At 43.6% G+C, this 17,538-nt stretch overlaps 1 protein-coding gene across 1 annotated transcript in view; it reads right to left on the reverse strand.

The window, feature by feature from the left end:
• EXOC4 (exocyst complex component 4) overlaps positions 1-17,538 on the reverse strand; it is a 740,765-nt gene that overhangs the window by 148,827 nt on the left and 574,400 nt on the right. The window contains exon 12 of the mRNA XM_046020865.1: positions 14,250-14,386. Coding sequence (XP_045876821.1) covers positions 14,250-14,386 — 137 coding nt within the window. The remainder of the gene's footprint in view (positions 1-14,249; positions 14,387-17,538) is intronic.

The following is a 17,538-nucleotide window of genomic DNA, read 5'->3' on the forward strand; positions in this document are numbered from 1 at the left end:
AAAAAAAAATAGCACCGCCATTTCTCTTATTAACATGACCCATGATCTGAGTTGGAGTGATGACATCCATTAATAGGTCACGTTACTGGAAAACCATTTCTAGATTTTGTTCATAGTTTTTTTCACTGCTGAGTAACTGTGAAAAAGTCATAATAAGATGAATTCGTCACCCTTATCCTAGTTAATCCCTTAGGATAAATAAACATATATGGTAGGTTTGGGGGGTATCTTTCAAGAAAGATGTTGAACAAATAAGAATGTTATGAAATGAAGTAACAACATGAATGGGATTGGGAAGGTGACAAAGTGTTACAAAAGGCTGTTCTCTGACTTCTTGGTTTAAATCAACCGTCAGCTCTACTTCAAGGTACTTTTTGAACTAGGGACACCCCTATATTCAAAGTAAATCTACCATCATAGAGAAACCTTCTGCCCCTGATGTCAGGCAGAGAAAGTCTTTGATTATTGCTCTCTCCAGTGGGCTTTGACTGGTGACCTAGAGTGACAGGCTTCAAGTCCTTTAATAGGGCCCAGGGGTGAGCTATTAACACTGCGCTTACCAGACATTCCCTGTAAATTCATCTTAAACGTTCAATTTCAACTTAATTAAAAAGCTTCTCCTACTTTCAACATTTCTGTCACTATAACTAATTTCAATGGTCTAAAAATCATCAGCAACTCTAGGTGACAGGAATGACATTTATTGATGAGGGGAGTGCTACTTAGCTGGCTACCCCGTCCCAAGTTGACCCAGACTCCAGAAGTTTCCCCCCTCACAGGCGGGAATTTTTGTTGGTGTAAGAGTCACAACTAGAGGACATTACGCACTTCTTAATCTACAATATATGTATGGTGGGTATGCACGATAAAATCTCCTTACCCAACAGACAATTTAATTCTTGTCAACAAAGGAAGCTGAAACCTAAAAACTGACTCATGGCAACCTGACTCGAGGTAATAGGATTTCGGGTTGTAGGGAGCAGTATCGCTCTGTTCTCTGAAAATAGGCTAGAATTACTAGCTGACTTCTGGCATTCTTCTAACTCATGATAAGCAAAAGGTTTCTAACAGTAACTATGGTCAGCAATACAGAAATTAGACTACAGAACCTTCTTTCCTCCGGTCTCTCAAATCCCTCTCCCTGCTACCTCCTATTCTCTTTTTCCTTCTGTTATTTTCTTGCATATTTTCTGCGGTATTTATGGATGAGTCCCCCAATCTTTTACCCATTCAGATGTGGGGTGCTGGGTACCATATCACATTCATGATGTGTGCCAGGCGGGCTGTCAATGTTCTTAGGCCTTCCTTTTACCCGCTTCTGCTCAACTTCCCCTCGCAGTCCCTCAATGCTCTTTTTTAAACCTTCACCTTTTATCTCCCCCTTGCTTACCCCCTACAGTCTTCCTATCTGACACAGCAGGGAGGCTTCTTAATTATATACTTGCAAACATTCCCCCTCTTTTCCCCACAGAAATATCTTCAAACCTATCTCATCCTCATTCACTTCCGGTTAATCCTTCTACCTAGGCCCTTAGGGATCCTCCCTACTGCCCCCCAAATCTACTTTTTGATATCTTGTATCTCTCTCAATATATTTCCTAACCCCCATTATTTTTATTATTATTATTATTTTTTTAAAGAATGAATCAGTCTCTTCCTCGATCCAGCACTTCTCTCCAGGGAAGCTCTTCTCCACCCTTCACAGACACTGGCACCCAGTGAATGGCCTTTACTCACCGACTTCTCTTTCTCAGTTCTCACTCATTTTATCCATTTATGAACTCTCTCTCCGGGATCTACTCTAGGATTGAACCCAGCTATTGCTTTTTTGAAATGCTTTGCATTATTGTATTTTTCCTTTCTAGATTTTCTTTTTAGCTCTTTTAGAAATCCACTGGCCTCCCTCCTCCAAAATGATCTGCCCTTGTATTACGGGTTCTATTCTTTATCTTTCTGAATATTTTATTTTATTTTACTTTCTGAATATTTTAAAAGCAGCAATTTTAAAGTTCCTTTCATGTGGCTTTATATTTTTTGGTAGTTCAGTGGATGTCAAATGTCCTGTTAGTTGCATTTTCCTCCTTTTCTCATGATAAGGAGTTTTCTCATGTCATCTGCTATTGGTCTGTAAGCTCCCCCTCGGTAGGACTTGTCCTCTGTGGGAATCCCACAGTTGCCCTGAGGTTCAGAATTTTGTAGAATTTTTCATTTTAGCACTAGCTGAAATGAAAAAAAAAAATTGCTTAGTGAAACACTACCTTAAAGTACCCACATTGTTCACTTACATATATTTTTAAAAGACTGGCTTAATTCAATAATCAATATTTTATTACTGGCTTCACTAATATTCATAGATCCTATTTTATTAAAAAAACAGAAATCAAAAGGAACTAAGATGCTACCTATATACTGCTTTCAACAATAAATTATTAATTCATACTGAAATGAAGATCAATCCTGAATGTCATTCCAAGTTTCGAATTGGAAATATTGACATTGATCAGTGACGTACAATTAGCCCAAAAGGAATTTTTCACTCAAATGGAAAAGTCTCCATCCTCACCGACTGCATTTATTAGTTTATCATTTTGTGATAAGCTGGATGGTGTGGGCTACAAAATTCTAGGACATATCCAAATAGCCCCAAAAAAGAAGAGCTAAATTTCCAACAATTATTCCACAAGAGGAGTAGGGTTAATCACAGTACTAGAACCATAATCTACTAATTAATTCACAGCTCAATGGGCCACAGACAGAGCCATCTGTGTAACTATTTGTACCCGTTCCCAGGAGGAAGAGGAAAACGAGTATACCTCTTGAAACAGGTGATAAGGCTGCCATGAGAAGGGTCTACCCTCTAGACACAGTTGAGTGAATTTCCTTCAGAAAACATCTGCTGGTGTTGACTGGCTCTCGTGTGCACGGCTTCCTCTCTGGAGCAGTTGGGAAGTGCAAGTGTGCCTGGTCCCTGGACACAGCTGGGGTGCTGAGCCTTCCATTAGGTAAACAACCCGGGGCAGGTGGAGCTAATTGGATTCAACTGTTCAGTGACAGCCAGGGCATGGCGTTTGCTTTCCCAGGCTGAATCTCCCAGATACTTCAAAAACTAGGAGCCAAGGTAGACAGATGAACCCCCAGTCACGGACGGTTCAAATTCAGCTGCTGTAGTGGATTTTCAGCTGTGAATGATTGGACCTACAGCAGGCCAAAGGGTAGCACAATGTCCACTAACACAGTGATCGTGACAATGAGGGCTGCAGAAATAAGAGGTCATGGTATGCCGCCAATTCAAACAAAACAAACACGAAAACAAAACCCCCAAATCCCTTAAGATGAGATGGAGCAGAACAAGAATAGGCAGAATAAGCAAATTAGGCTCTTTTTTTTTTTTTTTATCACTCTCAAGGCTGGTCAGAGAGCTTGATGACAGTCTGGATTTCTACCTAAGAATCACAACTTCAGAAACATCTGATTACTTTGGAGATGGCTCACGGGAAGCAGAAACAATTCAAGGGGACCTGTGGAAAAGGATTTTTTAAAAAAAATTATTTATTTGACGAAGAGATAGAGAGAGAGAGTACAAGTAGGCCCAGCATCAGGCAGAGGGAGAGGGAGAAACAGGTTCTCTGCTGAGCAGAGAGCCTGACAAGGGGCTCAATCCCAAGACTCTGGGATCACGACCTGAGCCAAAGGCAGACGCTTAACTGACTGAGCCACCCAGGCACCCCCAGTGGAAAAGGATTTGAAATTTGAGAGTCTGCAGAAGGTAACTCTTGGGGCATAATTTAATAACAACCTTTACATAGACAAGTTCTCGGAAGAAGGGTCATAGCTGATATTTTTTAAAAAACAAGAAGAAAAGAATTATATTGGAACAGAGGACCATAAATTAATATAAAATTTGTCTTAACTGTCAATGTTCAGATTTTTGTTATAAGCACACTGAAGACCTTGATGGAAAGACATCAGACCAGATAACTGCCTGTCTCAACTCTAAATGCATGCTCTCTGTCTTTTTTTTTTTTTTTTAAAGATTTTATTTATTTATTTGACAGAGAAAGATCACAAGTAGGCAGGGAGGCAGGCAGAGAGAGAGAGAGAGAGAGAGAGAGAGAGAAGCAGGCTCCCCACTGAGCAAAGAGCCGGATGCGGGGCTCCATCTCAGGACCCTGAGATCATGATCTGAGCCGAAGGCAGCAGCTTAACCCACAGGAGCCCCTAAATGCATGCTTTCTTATTGGATTTAGAATAAAACTCAAATTCCCTGGTCTTGAGATCCTTTGCAATGGTCCTTAATTCTGGGATGCAGTAAAACACCTGGGAAGTGTTTTAAATGTGTATCAGTTACACATTCTGAAGTGGGGCTTAGCACGGATAGCTTTAAGCTCTTGCATGATTCTAACGCGTAGCCAGAAATAACCTGAATGATGTGCCCCTTGCGCCTGTCCATCCTTCCTCAGTATTCACTTCTCTCTTCTCTCTCCCTCTGTTCCAGTTACACGAAGCTTAATGCACGTAAGCTTTGAGCCTCTTGCCATCTTCACACCTCTCCCTCCTCTGCCTGAAATGTTCTTTCCCATATCGCCACGTGGTTCCTTCTCAACCTTCAGAATTTAGCTTGAATATCAGGTCCTCTCTGAGGTCTTTCCTGATGCTGTCCCTCACCTTGAACCTTTTTTTTTTTTTTTTAAAACCACATCACCCTTATTTCTGAGAAATTTATTGTTTGTTACTTGATTTATTCTGTGTCCTTCATTAGGATGTGAAGTCCATGAAGGCAGGACCATGCCTGGTGGATTCGCTTCTATACTCTTAGATCTAGAACAATGCTGGCCCCAGAAATGCTTCAAAATTACTGGAATAAATAAAGTAATGCATGAATGAATGACAGCAGAGACACATGAAGCACCACGGAAATAACAGAGGTTATAAAAATATCTTTCTTAGGGGAAACCCTCCTACACTGTTGGTGGGAATGCAAGCTAGTGCAGCCACTCTGGAAAACAGCATGGAGGTTCCTCAAAAAGTTTATAATAGAGCTACCCTATGACCCAGCAATCACACTACTGGGTATTTACCCTAAGGATACAAATGTAGTGATCTGAAGGGGCACGTGCACCCAAATATTTATAGCAGCAATGTCCATAACAGCCCAACTATGGAAAGAACCTAGATGTCCATCAACAGGTGAATGGATAAAGAAGATGTGGTATATATATATATATATATATATATATATATATATATATATATAATGGAATACTATGCAGCCATCAAAAGAAATGAAATCTTGCCATTTGTGATGACATGGATGGAACTAGAGGGTATTATGCTGAGCGAAATAAGTCAATCAGAGAAAGACAATTAGCATATGATCTCCCTGATATGAGGAATTTGAGAGGCAAAGTTGGGGGGACTGGAGGGGTAGGGATGGAAAAAATGAAACAAGATGGGATCAGGAGGGAGACAAACCATAAGAGACTCTTAATTTCACAAAACAAACTGAGGGTTGCAGAGGGGAGGGGCATAGGGAGAGGTTGGTTGGGTTATGGACATTGGGTAGGTGCTATGGTGAGTGCTGTCAAGTGTAAACCTGGCGATTCACAGATCTGTACCCCTGGGGCTAATAATACATTATATGTTAATAAAAAATAAAAAATTAAAATAAAAAACTAAAAATAAATAAAATAAAAATCTTTCTTTGGCCATCTTATTAGTGAACAGCAATATTACCAATGAATTGATATAAAAATAAATAATAAATTCCAGCAGCAATAACTATCAGCTGACAGTTGGCATTTCCTAGGCATTGCTCTCAACACTTCACCTGTATTATTAACTCTTACAATCCCACTAACAATCCTGTGCGGTAGGTGGGGTGATCATTCGCATTTGATGGACGCGATCCCAAGGCCTGCTCAGGATCCAGCAGCTGAGGAGGGCCGAGCTGGGACCGGGTCTGTACCAACTGCTCCTGAGTCTGCACTCCTGCTAGAACGCCTCTCTGAATCATTGGCAACATTTCTCAGGTCCCCTGTTGCCTCTTCAATTCCACTAGCTCTTCTCTGGGCTTTAGAGCCTGACATAAAGCCACCCTCATGCGGTGACCTTCGCTGGGTTCTGGACCTTTCTGTACCTCCATTTTCTTATAGGTGAGGTCGGGGGAGTCCCGTCTTCTGGACGGTTGCAGCTGAAGAGACGGGTGAGTGACTGACAGTCCCCTGCACAGTGGCGGAGCGGGCTTTCCTGAGTGTGACCCCATTCCAGTGCAGGTCGTTATTACTTTGCGACAAAGTTACTGCAAGAGGCTCCTGTCTGATGTCGCTGTCGGCTGACTTGTGGGGGAGAAATTATGACTGGCTGCTTGCTGTGGAGTCCGTGGGACACGTGGCTGCGTGGGCAGCATCTGTGTCAGCCGACGTGCATCCGAAAGGCAGAGGGAAGCTCCTCATTTCATCAGGAAAGATGGGGGAGAGGCATCCAGACCGGCATCAGGCTAAAAGTTAGAGATGACTATGTGGGAAAAGACATAAGAATTTCCTCCTAGATTTCCAAAGTTTAGATCATGGGTGAAGTTAACACCATGAGAACCACTTCTGGGAGATTTTAAACGACTCTTTCCCCAGGCCCAAGGCTCAGTGGGCCCAGTGTGGGAAATCCTGTATGGGTGCTTTGATATCTCCCCAGATAAGTCGATGTGAATCCACAGTTGAAAAACAATGTTTTTGAAAAAGACACGTAAACCAATAACTGATCAGATCGTGCATCGAAAAAATTTGTAAGTTGTAATACAATGGGATGCCGGGATAGGGTAATGCATAATAAATTAGAGGAGCGAATGTCAGCTCTCGTTTGCAGAGCGCTTCCTATGAACCAGACAGTGTACATATTTTATGAGTGTTCCTTTGTATTTCCTCAGTATTTCATACAAATGAATACATCAGTGCCACATAAGCCAAGCGGGTAAGGGACAGAACATAGTTTCAAGAGGCAACCAGAAGACAAGCCTGTGTGGAGCTTACAGAGAGTTCCCTTGGCTCTTTTTCTGATTCTTTTTTTCCCTTTTTTTAGATTTTATTTATTTATTCATTTGAGAGAGAGAGAGAGAGAGACCATGCACACATGAGTAGGGGGAGGGGCAGAGGGAGAGAGACTCTTGGGCAGACGCCACACTGACCGCAAAGCCTGATTTGGGGTGGAGGGTGTGTGTGTGGAAGGGACAACTTGGTTTCATGATCCCGAGATCATGACCTGAGCTGAAACCAAAAGTCAGATGCTCAACCAACGGCACCACTGTGCACCCCTCCTTGGCTCTTCTGAGGTTCAAAGTTAGTTTAGACTCTTGATTTGGCTCAGGTTATGATCTCAGGGTCCTGGGACTGAGCCCTGCGTTGGACTCCAGGCTGAACAGGCAATTTGCTCAAGATTCTCTCTCCCCCTCTCCCTCTGCCCTTCCCCACACTTGCATTCACTCACTCTCTCTTTCAGACAAATAAATCTTAAAAAAAAAAAAAAAAAAAGTTTAGCTTAGGTTTTCCAGCTTTTTCTCTTTGATTCCACTGTCTCTTTGATTCTTTGGGCTTAGAGCCAGACAGACTTAGCTTCTGGCGCGTGCAACTCCCACTCCCAACCCCTGTGACCTTAGCTGGGTTATGAAGTTGGCAAGGCAAGCTCAACCACTCTCTCATTCCTGCAGGACGCTGGCCTCTGGCTACTCTGGAAACCCTGGGGCTTCAAGACCCATCACAGGTCCTGGTCTCTCATTTCTTTGTCACACAGTGTGGCCACTGAGATCTTAGAACACCGCTTCGATCATGGAGAAGGCAGATCATCCTCCTTACCAAAACCTCCTTGCCAGGATAGTATTCCCTTGCTTCATGTGGGAAGTCGTCAGCATTCCCTATTCTGCCCATTTCTACCCAGCCACACCGTCTACCTAGTCATTTTAATTTCTCAACCTCCCCAACAAAACACCCCGAGGGTCAGGGAGTTGCCTAGCCTGGAGCCAGACCTGGTTTCTGCCGTCAGCAATTTCAAGTTTACCCCAATGTCACCCTTTCTTCATGCTCTGGCATGAGTTCTCGGTCTTCTGTGAACCCTGAGGATGGTTATACCTTCTCCTAATCAAAACATACTGGTGCTTTCTATCAGCGGAGCCACAAAGATTAGAAGATGTTTTGTATTTTCTACCAAGCCCAACCAAGGCAGAGAGACCAAAAAATAAAATAAAATAAAATAAAATAAACAAACTGATGCTGAATTGGAAGAGGCAGAAACTTTAAAAAACTGTGATTTCCAGTCTTTTAATGACTATTTTGGGACACCTAAGCTGCTGGCAGGACCCCAGGACAAAGAGGACAAGCAGAGGCAGAGAAGCACTCAGCTCGGAAGCAGCAGGCTAATGGACCAACAGGCTGATTGCTAATGCAGCTCATTGGAGAACCCACAGCTGAGTTTTCCTCTAAGCCCCAAGGGGTGGGACTAATTAAGGAAAAGACTTCTAGTCCTCATTACCCTTTTCGGAAATCTCTCTTTATCCAAAGCATGTAACATGACATCATTAGACACTTCGGTCTTTCTCTCCAGAGTGAGGTGTTCCCGGAAAGGTGAGATGTTCCTGACCTTCCCTCAGATCTCTCAACTCCCAGTGAATGCTCTGGTTCTTGGGGTAAACTTAGAAAACAAGTCAGCTCTCAGCAGAGGGCATTGTGAGCTTGTGGATTTGATCATTTCTGCAAAAGATATCTGCTGAGAAAGAATCAGATTCGCAATGTTTCCCCGCTCCCTTCTTCCTTCCCCAATGTTATATCATTTTGGATCATTTGAATTGTATATGGCTTTCTATTTAAGTCAGTCATTTGCTGGCAGCAAAACTAGAACATTTCCTGTTTTTCCTCTCACTGTAATCAGGATTTGGCTGTCCAAATTAGGACTGCCCTAATTACTCCACAGCAGGTGCCAATCTGGGGGAGGGCAGTAAATGGGAAGAGAGGAAGTAAGGACACTTTGCATCTTCAGAGTCAGACAGTAAGAAAACACTTTCCCTCTAGCTTGAAAAACCTTATTAAGTAATGGGCAACAGGCACCATGGGGTTATATATGGGTGGGTGTGTGTGTGTGTGTGTGTGTGTGTGTGTGTGCGCGTGCGCGCGCGTGTGTGTTGCTTTATAACAGCCATATAAACGATTTTCTATTTTTTCCCCCTCAAAGCATCACGGAATTACTTTTCCCATCCTTGAGATAATTCATCCCAGGCCTGTAATTCAGCGACTGTGGTAGATCGCTACAGATACTACCTTGTGCATGAAATGATCGGATAATGGGCACCAGTAAGTGGACACCATTCCAGACAGTTTGGCCAGGAGGGACACCACAGTGGTATGGATTGCTGGGGGAAGGAACCAAGAGGCTCTATATGACCACAATACATCAGGAACCCGACCGAAAGCAAGAGCTGTGCTCCGAGAAGAAGTAATACATACAATGGAGACAGAGTTGTGCTGTTTGGACAAAATGGTGAAACGTAGATGGCAGAGAAAGAATTTAATCCCTGGAAGGACAGACCACAGCACACAAAACCATCCATGTTCCCGCCTGGGTCAGTCCCTCCGCCTGGGCGGTACATCCGGCTCCTGCGGACCAGCCGTTCGCCCCTTTCTGTCCTACCTCAGCAAACTTCCCCCTGTCTCAAGTAATACTCTTCAAATCCAAACACGCCCTGATTTCTTCTCATTAAAATAACATATAAAATGACAAAACACGCTTCCTACGACCTCAACTCTCCAGCTACCACCTCCTTTCTCTGGCCCTCGTGGTGGCAAAACTCACTGGAGGGGTCCCCCTGTACTTCCACGTCCCCCACTCTCCACTTCCTTCTTCAGCGCAGGCCCCTCTGGGTTTCCCACCCACAGGTCCACAGAAACCCCTTGTGACGACCACTGACGACCTCTGTGAGGTCAGATCTGTCACTCCGTCAGCTCGAATGCTGACCCGAAGCTTCCTCCCTCCACTCTGCTCCTTGGTTTCCGGGACACCCCGCTCTGAATTTGCCTCCTATGTCACTGACTGCCTCTTCTCAGTTGCCTTTGCTGGTTTCTTCTCTTCTGGCAAACTTCTTCAAGTCCACAGTCCTCCTCTCTGTCATGCTTACATTCACTCCCCTGAGGTTTCATCTCGTCCACGGTTTTAAATACCATTTACACATACTATTTATATGTCGATGGCCAGACCCCTCTCCTTTGGATGCCTGCTTCCTATCTCTGTGTGGATGCCCCAGAGACACCCCCCCCACCAATTGTAAGTCCTCGCTTGCTGGTCCTGTGGTGTCTTCCATCTCCATAGCTGGCAACTCCATCTTTCCATCACTCAAATAAAAAAATCCTAGGAGTCATCTTCAACGCCTTTCTTCCTCTCACACCTTCTAACTACGGCAGTGAATTCCAAACAGATTCAGAATTCAACCAGTCCTCACCATCCCTGCTGCTACCGTCAGTATGAGCGGTCTTCATCTCTTACCCGGATTGCCACGATAGCCCTTAACCGCGCTCCCTGCTTCCATCCTTGTCCCCACACAGCTTACGCTTGGTACAGTGTAGGTCATGGTGATCATGCTGCCCTCCTAGGGGGCTCCCCGTTTCACTCAGAGTAGAAGTCAGTATCCCTACTGTGACCTACAAGGCCCTGCATGGTCTGGCCTTCTGTGCTCTTTGGGACGTCCACTTCATACCCTCTTTGCTCACTTTACGCCAACCACACTGGCCTCCCAGCGGTGACTCCTGGAAAGTCACATGCAGAGCCCTGCCTTAGGGCCTTTGCCTTCTTCAGGGTATTCTTTCCAGATACTTCAGCTAACTCCCCAAATTCCTTTGAGCCTCTTCTCAAACCTCAGCTTGAGTGGCCCTCTGGACCACCTTATGTACAATGGCGGGCTCCTTCTCCTACACTCCAGAGTCTATCTGCCCTATTGCATTCTCCCCACCGCTCCCCATAGTACTTATTATCTTAAAATTCTTTGTTTCTCTCATTCTATTTATTGTCTGTCTTCTCTCTTCCATCTCCAGCAGAATGTCAACTTCATGAAAGCAGCATCTTGTCTTTTGGTTCATCACTGTCTCTACAAACTCTACAAGTACTTAAGAAACATCTGCTGAATGAATGAAATCCTAGAAACCAGTATGTTGCTTTAAGGACGGGATAACAAACTGTCAACAATTACTGGAATTAAAGAATATCCCGACAGGCTTAATACATTTAGGCAAGGACCTCGGGGCACCAGAAATAACTCAGAGCAGAGAATCACAGTCCCATTCCCAATCATCTTAGAGGTACCCTGGCAAACAGTGAAAAATGCCCAAGAGCAAAGATGTTCATAAAAGAAAAGAAAGTATATGACAGAAATCAGGTGAGTTTGGAGTTAGAGGCAAAATTCTAGAACAGATTATTCAAGATGGTTTGTGAACAATTAGGAAGTGGTCCTCACTCAGAGCCAGGAAGACCTCCCAACGCACAAGTCACATGCCTTTGTTCCTACCCTAACTCATTGATTTGACATAGGAAATGGCAAGTCTGGCTCAAGGTCAAGAGTCCTGGTTTCGAAGGGTAATTTGTAAGCTGTCAAAGATGAGCGAGAGCTCTTAACAAAGGTTCTGCACAGCAGGGGCAGTGGTCCTGAAAGTAGAAGGATACCTCGTACCGTCTTTTGCACACCTGTATGTGCCCACTCTGGGGAGATCCGAGGGAGCGGGAGCTTCATTATAAAGGTTAGGACTGGAAGGACACCAGCAAGAAAACTAACAAGTCTCTTATGGGGGCAGATGATAAAATACAGGAAGTGCTATCATGAATGGTGGTAAGGGTCATCTTTGTCATCAGAATCACAGCTAATCATCTTGGGGAAAACTTACTATTTTGCTAAAAACAGCTCTAGAAGACTAACATTTTCAAAACAACCCTATGAGGGGAGATCTATTATTATTCCTTCTTGCAGATAAGAAAATTAAGGCACAGGGAGGCTGAGTAACTAGTTGTTCAAGGTCACAGGAACTAGTAAGTGGCAAAGTCAGCATTCAGATGTAGGTTCCAGAGCCTGCTCTTGGGGTATAGACTGATTTCACATTTAGAAAACCCCAGGAATTTCTGAAATACTGGGTAAAGTAGGAATGAGAATCTCAAAGAAGTCTCGAGAGGTATGCCCCCAAATTCTCAACTTAGCCTTGTCCTGGTGAACATTTTTTTTTTCAAATTACATACATAAAGAAACTAAAAGATTGCTTATAAAATCAAGAATGACAAGGAATTTGGGGAAGAGCTAAGATTTTCTGATGACAGAATGAGGACTCAAAAATACCTCAGAAGACTGAAACAATGAGCTAAAAATAACATTAAATTTAATGGGTAAATATGAGATCTTGAATTCAAGTTTAAAAAAATTCTCTACAAATACAGCACAGAAAAGATAAAGCTAATTTCAATTACTATTTCTTCAGATATTTCCTTACCCCCTACAGCCAACCAGTGGCTACAAATTTGCCTCCTCGTGTCTCTTCCCCACTCTCTTTTGAGAGTATCTCTTTTGCTTCTTTCCAATTCAGAAACACGTTGCCTCTCTTTCTCTCCCTCCTCCTCCACACTCTTGCCTTTCCTGTCCATCACACACAAAGCTCAGAAAAGTCTCCCTGACGCACAGGTCTGTGCCTGGTACTCCCATTTATTCTTAATCAGTGGTTCCCCACTACCTAATTGTACAAGGCCAAGTTCCCTGCGCCTGTATTCAAGAGCCTCCATGTTGGCTCAGCCTTCCTTTCCCAAACCCAAATATTCGTCATTTGTTCTTTCTTTCCCTACTCTTCCCACCTCCTTGACATTGCTCTGGTTCCTTCCTTCAGCTCTTTAGCCCAAATCCTATCTAAGCCCTCCTCATTCTCCACAAGGCCTACTTCCTACCTGTCATGGAGGGTCTCCTGTCCTCATATCGCTTGTTTCTTCCTCCTTGAGCATGTCTAACTATCTTATATTCTCTACCACAAATTAACACCGTGGACAGTGGTCTCTGATTTCCTTTTCTGTCCTCTACCAAGAGAATGTCTTGGTCTCTGATTTCCTTTTCTGTTCTCTACCAAGAGAATGTCTTGGTCTCTGATTTCCTTTTCTGTTCTCTACCAAGAAGGCAAACTCATTCGAGTTATAATCTCTGACTGACGGATTACTTTATCCTCACATACTCACATTGTCTCAGACCTCGTAAATGCTCAATAAATCTCTGGCAAAGGTGATGTCAGAATGTACTAAGAAGCACCGTGTCCAGCAATGGGTCCTACACAAGGAAAGTAATGATTTTGCTGAACTAACAGGCAACGATGCTGATACGTCCCCTGTGTCCCTGAAATGTCCTTTATTCTGTCCGCCTCCCTCATCCCATCTGTCTTTCTAAAGCCAGCACACATCCACACATCTCACCTGTGAAATCTTTTCTGACTCGTCTCCCCTTCTTTTTCTCTCTCATCTTTCCTTCCTTCTGTTCTTTTGTCCCATATTGTGCAAGTAGCTCCTGATTACTGTACTTTCCTATATCTCCTTAATTACAGATCACATAAATCTTAGTGTTTTATCATATACTCTTTTCTTCCCTAATTGTTTCAGGTCTTGTTAACTAGACCATCATTTGCTCCTATTATTAGCTTCTTACCAGAAGTGCTAGGATCTGTTCCATAGCTCAGTGAGATTTCTGAGCCCAGAGAAAAGAAATCAGAGGGAAAACTAAAGGTTTTCCAGTTCATAACAATGGTGTTTCAGTTCTGTGGATGCTGGAAACAGGCCTAACCGTCCTGTCATCGTGGTTGGAAGGCTACAGATCAAGCATCTGGAGAAGCACATTTAAAGAACTAAAAAGAAACTATATTACAGATTATTAAGGGATCCCAAGAATTTCAAATTGCTTTCCTTTAAAGATCTTTCAGGATCACGAGATGGACTGACCACGATCTGGCATCTCCCCAAAGACAAATCTTAACGATTCCAGGTTTTCATGGAAGTCCAGGCTGACACCTTGTCTCTGCCATTCAGCAGTAGTCCTAAGTGGCTCTGTCCCTTGGTCCCTCCCACTCCCTCCGTTGGCGTGACCACACATGCATCTAGGAGGCACGTGCTCTTGTCAATGCCATGGCCAAGTGCAAAATTGGTCCTTCTCTAGAATGGTGGAGAAACAGTATCCCCAAGCAGGACACTGGTCAGGGTCGCCACCGAAGGTCTACCTGCAGGCCGCGGTGCAGGTGTCCTTGTACTCCTGGAGTTTCACACACACCATGTTGAGGAACTGATCCGAGTACGCGCTTAGGTCGTGCATCAGGTTCATGAGGTCCTGCACGGTCTTCTCCACAATGATCGTGCTCTGTGAGAGGACACAGAAATTCATGAGTTGCTTTCTCTCTCTCTCTCTTTTTAAATTCAAGTCACATGTAGGACAAGGAAGGCCAACGGCAAGGATGCCATCATCTAAGACACGAGCTTTCCTGGGGGAGGTGACACTGACAAATAGCAATTAAAAACAACCAAATAATTAACTTGCATGATGCTGGTCTTCCAAAGGCCTGAGAAAGCACTTTCTGTGGAAAGACGCAGGGCAGGGGTTTACAAAATGGTTTCATGAGATTCTTGGCATCCACGAGACATGGCTATGGCTTTTAAGAAAGAAAATGCATGTTTGGCTGGAGACTGAGTTATTGCATCCAAAGCTGTATTTTGAGATTAGGGACCTACGAAAGGCAACTCAGAGAAAAATGCCCTCCAGGATCTGGAGGAACAAAAGGAATAACATGGAGAACATTAGGAGAAGGAAAGGAAAAGTGAGTTGGGGGAAATCAGAGGGGTAGATGTACCATGAGAGACTGTGGATTTTGAGAAACAAACTGAGGGTTTTAGTGGGGAGGGGAAGTAGGGGGATGGGAGAGCCCAGTGATGGGAATTTTTTTTTAAAGATTTTATTTATTTATTTGACAGACAAAGATCACAAGTAGGCAGAGAGAGGGGGGGAGAAGCATTCTCCCTGCTGAGCAGAGAGCCCAATGTGGGACTCGATCCCAGGACTCTGGGATCATGACCCGAGCCGAAGGCAGCGGCTTAACCCACTGAGCCACCCAGGTGCCTCCCAGGGATGGGTATTAAGGAGGGCACGTATTGCATGGAGCACTGGGTGTTATATGCAAACAATAAATCTTGGAACACTGAAAAATAAAAAGAATAAAAGATATAAAAGATGAAGGAACAGGCTTAGAGAAGGAAGTCAGCAGAGCCAAGGGCTGCAAGCCGCGCCCTTTTAACTACACCCCTCTGCCTCAGAGCTAGCCCGGAGTCTCCCTGCTTGTAGCCCCACCACTTCCTCGTTAGATCAGAGCATTTCCTACCGTTTCCACCGCTGCAAAAGCAGTGTCCAAAGGGACTCGGACATATTTTAAGAATGGAATTAGAGAAATATCCCAGGGAAACAATAATAATAAGCCCATCTTGCAGCTAGAGACTGATAGCACTGTGCGGCGGTCGGCGTTCTATCTGTAAAGAGGCATATTCAATCAACTCGAAATCTTGGATGAAGACAAGACCGTGTTGTTGAAACCATTAATACCTGCCTCTTTCAGAAGGAGCAGAATTACCGTGGAGTAAATATTAATCACATGCCTAGCATTAATCACATTCCTTCCACCCTGGAAGCCTTTGATCAACAATTGGTTTGTTGAAGATGTGTTTATTTACACAGAATTACAGAAGCTACGGTAGACACTGCCATAAAAGTAAACATTAAAAAAATTTTTTTTTCTATGCTGACAAAAATCAAAGGCATTTTATTCTGCTTAAATGTAGACTATGGAGTACAGGGTCTTGGTTCATTTTTTTTTTTTCTTCTGAAAATACAAAGAATGGCTACAACTGGACAGCTTTTCTCAACACAATGGGGAGGATCAGCTTGAGTTATGAGTTCCCCCTGTGTGCTTATTCAAGATTATGTGGCTGCAGAGGCTTCTTATCTTCTGTCCTGCCCCCCCACGACCTCCCCCCTCCCGAAGTAAAATAATCAGAAGGTGAAAAGGAAGGAACGGTTGTATTCTGTAAGGCTAAACCTCACAGGAAACCAAATTATGGTCTCCAAAGAATCCCCACAAGTTCAACTTCCTTTTCTGTATTGATTTTAAGAATAAAGCAGTGCAGCTTCGCCCTGATCCGTGATCCCGCGCCTCTGTGTTTGTGTGTGAGTGACAGGAATTGATTTGGCTTCGCTACATGTCCCCATGCTGCTCAGAAGCATCTAAAATCCTCATCCCGATTCAGAACACAGGATATCCTACAACACGTGGAAGCAATTAATAAAGCAGAGTGGAGTCAGCCATCCTAACAAAGCCCCCTTAAAGTCTAAAACACCGCAGGGAAGAGGAAGGAGCACGGGGAAATTGTTCGGGTTTATTGAGAGAAAGGTCCTGGTTCTATTTCCAATTAAGTTATTGATAATTAACTCCGGGTCGGTTTGGGTAACCGCTCCTTTCTTAAGACTCAATTTAGTCTTTTAATAACCAAGGATGCTTTGGTGGCTCCTAGACTGGCCTTCATCACTCCGGGATCCAGTTGGCAGGGTGGTGCTTTTACACAGAGAGGAAGTTACCTAATTGTTCTCAGATCATCTCAGGTGTGTTTGGTCTCCCTGATTCGATGGTCAACTTCTCGAAAGCAAGACAGGCGTTCTTCATTCCCTTTTGTCCATCTCCCATCCTTCCCCTCCCCCACTGGTTGACGACTTCTCAGGACCTTCAGGACAATGCAACTAATAAGGGAACAGTACTAATAATGTTAGCACACAAAAATGAGCCTCTCTGAATGTCACATACGTCAGGGATGCTAGACACCGGCATTTCTGCACTCCACAGTCTCGCTGGGTGGGTTCAGGGTGGTCTGTGTTTATTCCTGTGACCGCGTCAGAGGGGAAAATGCAAGTACCCGGGAACATCCCCCTGAGATAAGGGTTTGGGGTAAATAGGCAGTACCTACAGGGAATGATTAGAAGGTCGTAGTTTAATTCTAATGATCGTGATCGACAAAAAGCCTATGAGATGCTATATGATTACACACAATTTTCCAGCTATTTGGTTGGCTTACCTTGTCATGGTAGCACTCTGGGTAATCAATCACTATATTCTCTTCAAGGAAAATGACAGTGTAGTTTGCCAAATGATGGGTATTTTTACAGGGTGGGGTGGAAAAGTTCCCATTTTCCAAGAATTTATTACAATTTCCAAATCAGTGGCTCTGACAGTTAAGTGTTGAAAATATCAAATTTCTAACAAGGTCAATTCTGTTTTTATTTATTTGATCTCTCTGGCACCTCAAATGATGTATTAACTTGTTATTAATTTTGGTATTTGCCAATGGTGAATATAATGATTTTATAATAAGTAAAACCCTGATTATATTCATTACAATTTCTACTAAACATATCACAAGTGATTGATATTTGTTTAGAAGCAACTTAATTCTCATTTCTTGCAACTTATTACCAGG

The sequence above is a fragment of the Meles meles genome, chromosome 10, assembly GCF_922984935.1.
Source record: "Meles meles chromosome 10, mMelMel3.1 paternal haplotype, whole genome shotgun sequence".
Classification (NCBI taxonomy): domain Eukaryota; kingdom Metazoa; phylum Chordata; class Mammalia; order Carnivora; family Mustelidae; genus Meles; species Meles meles.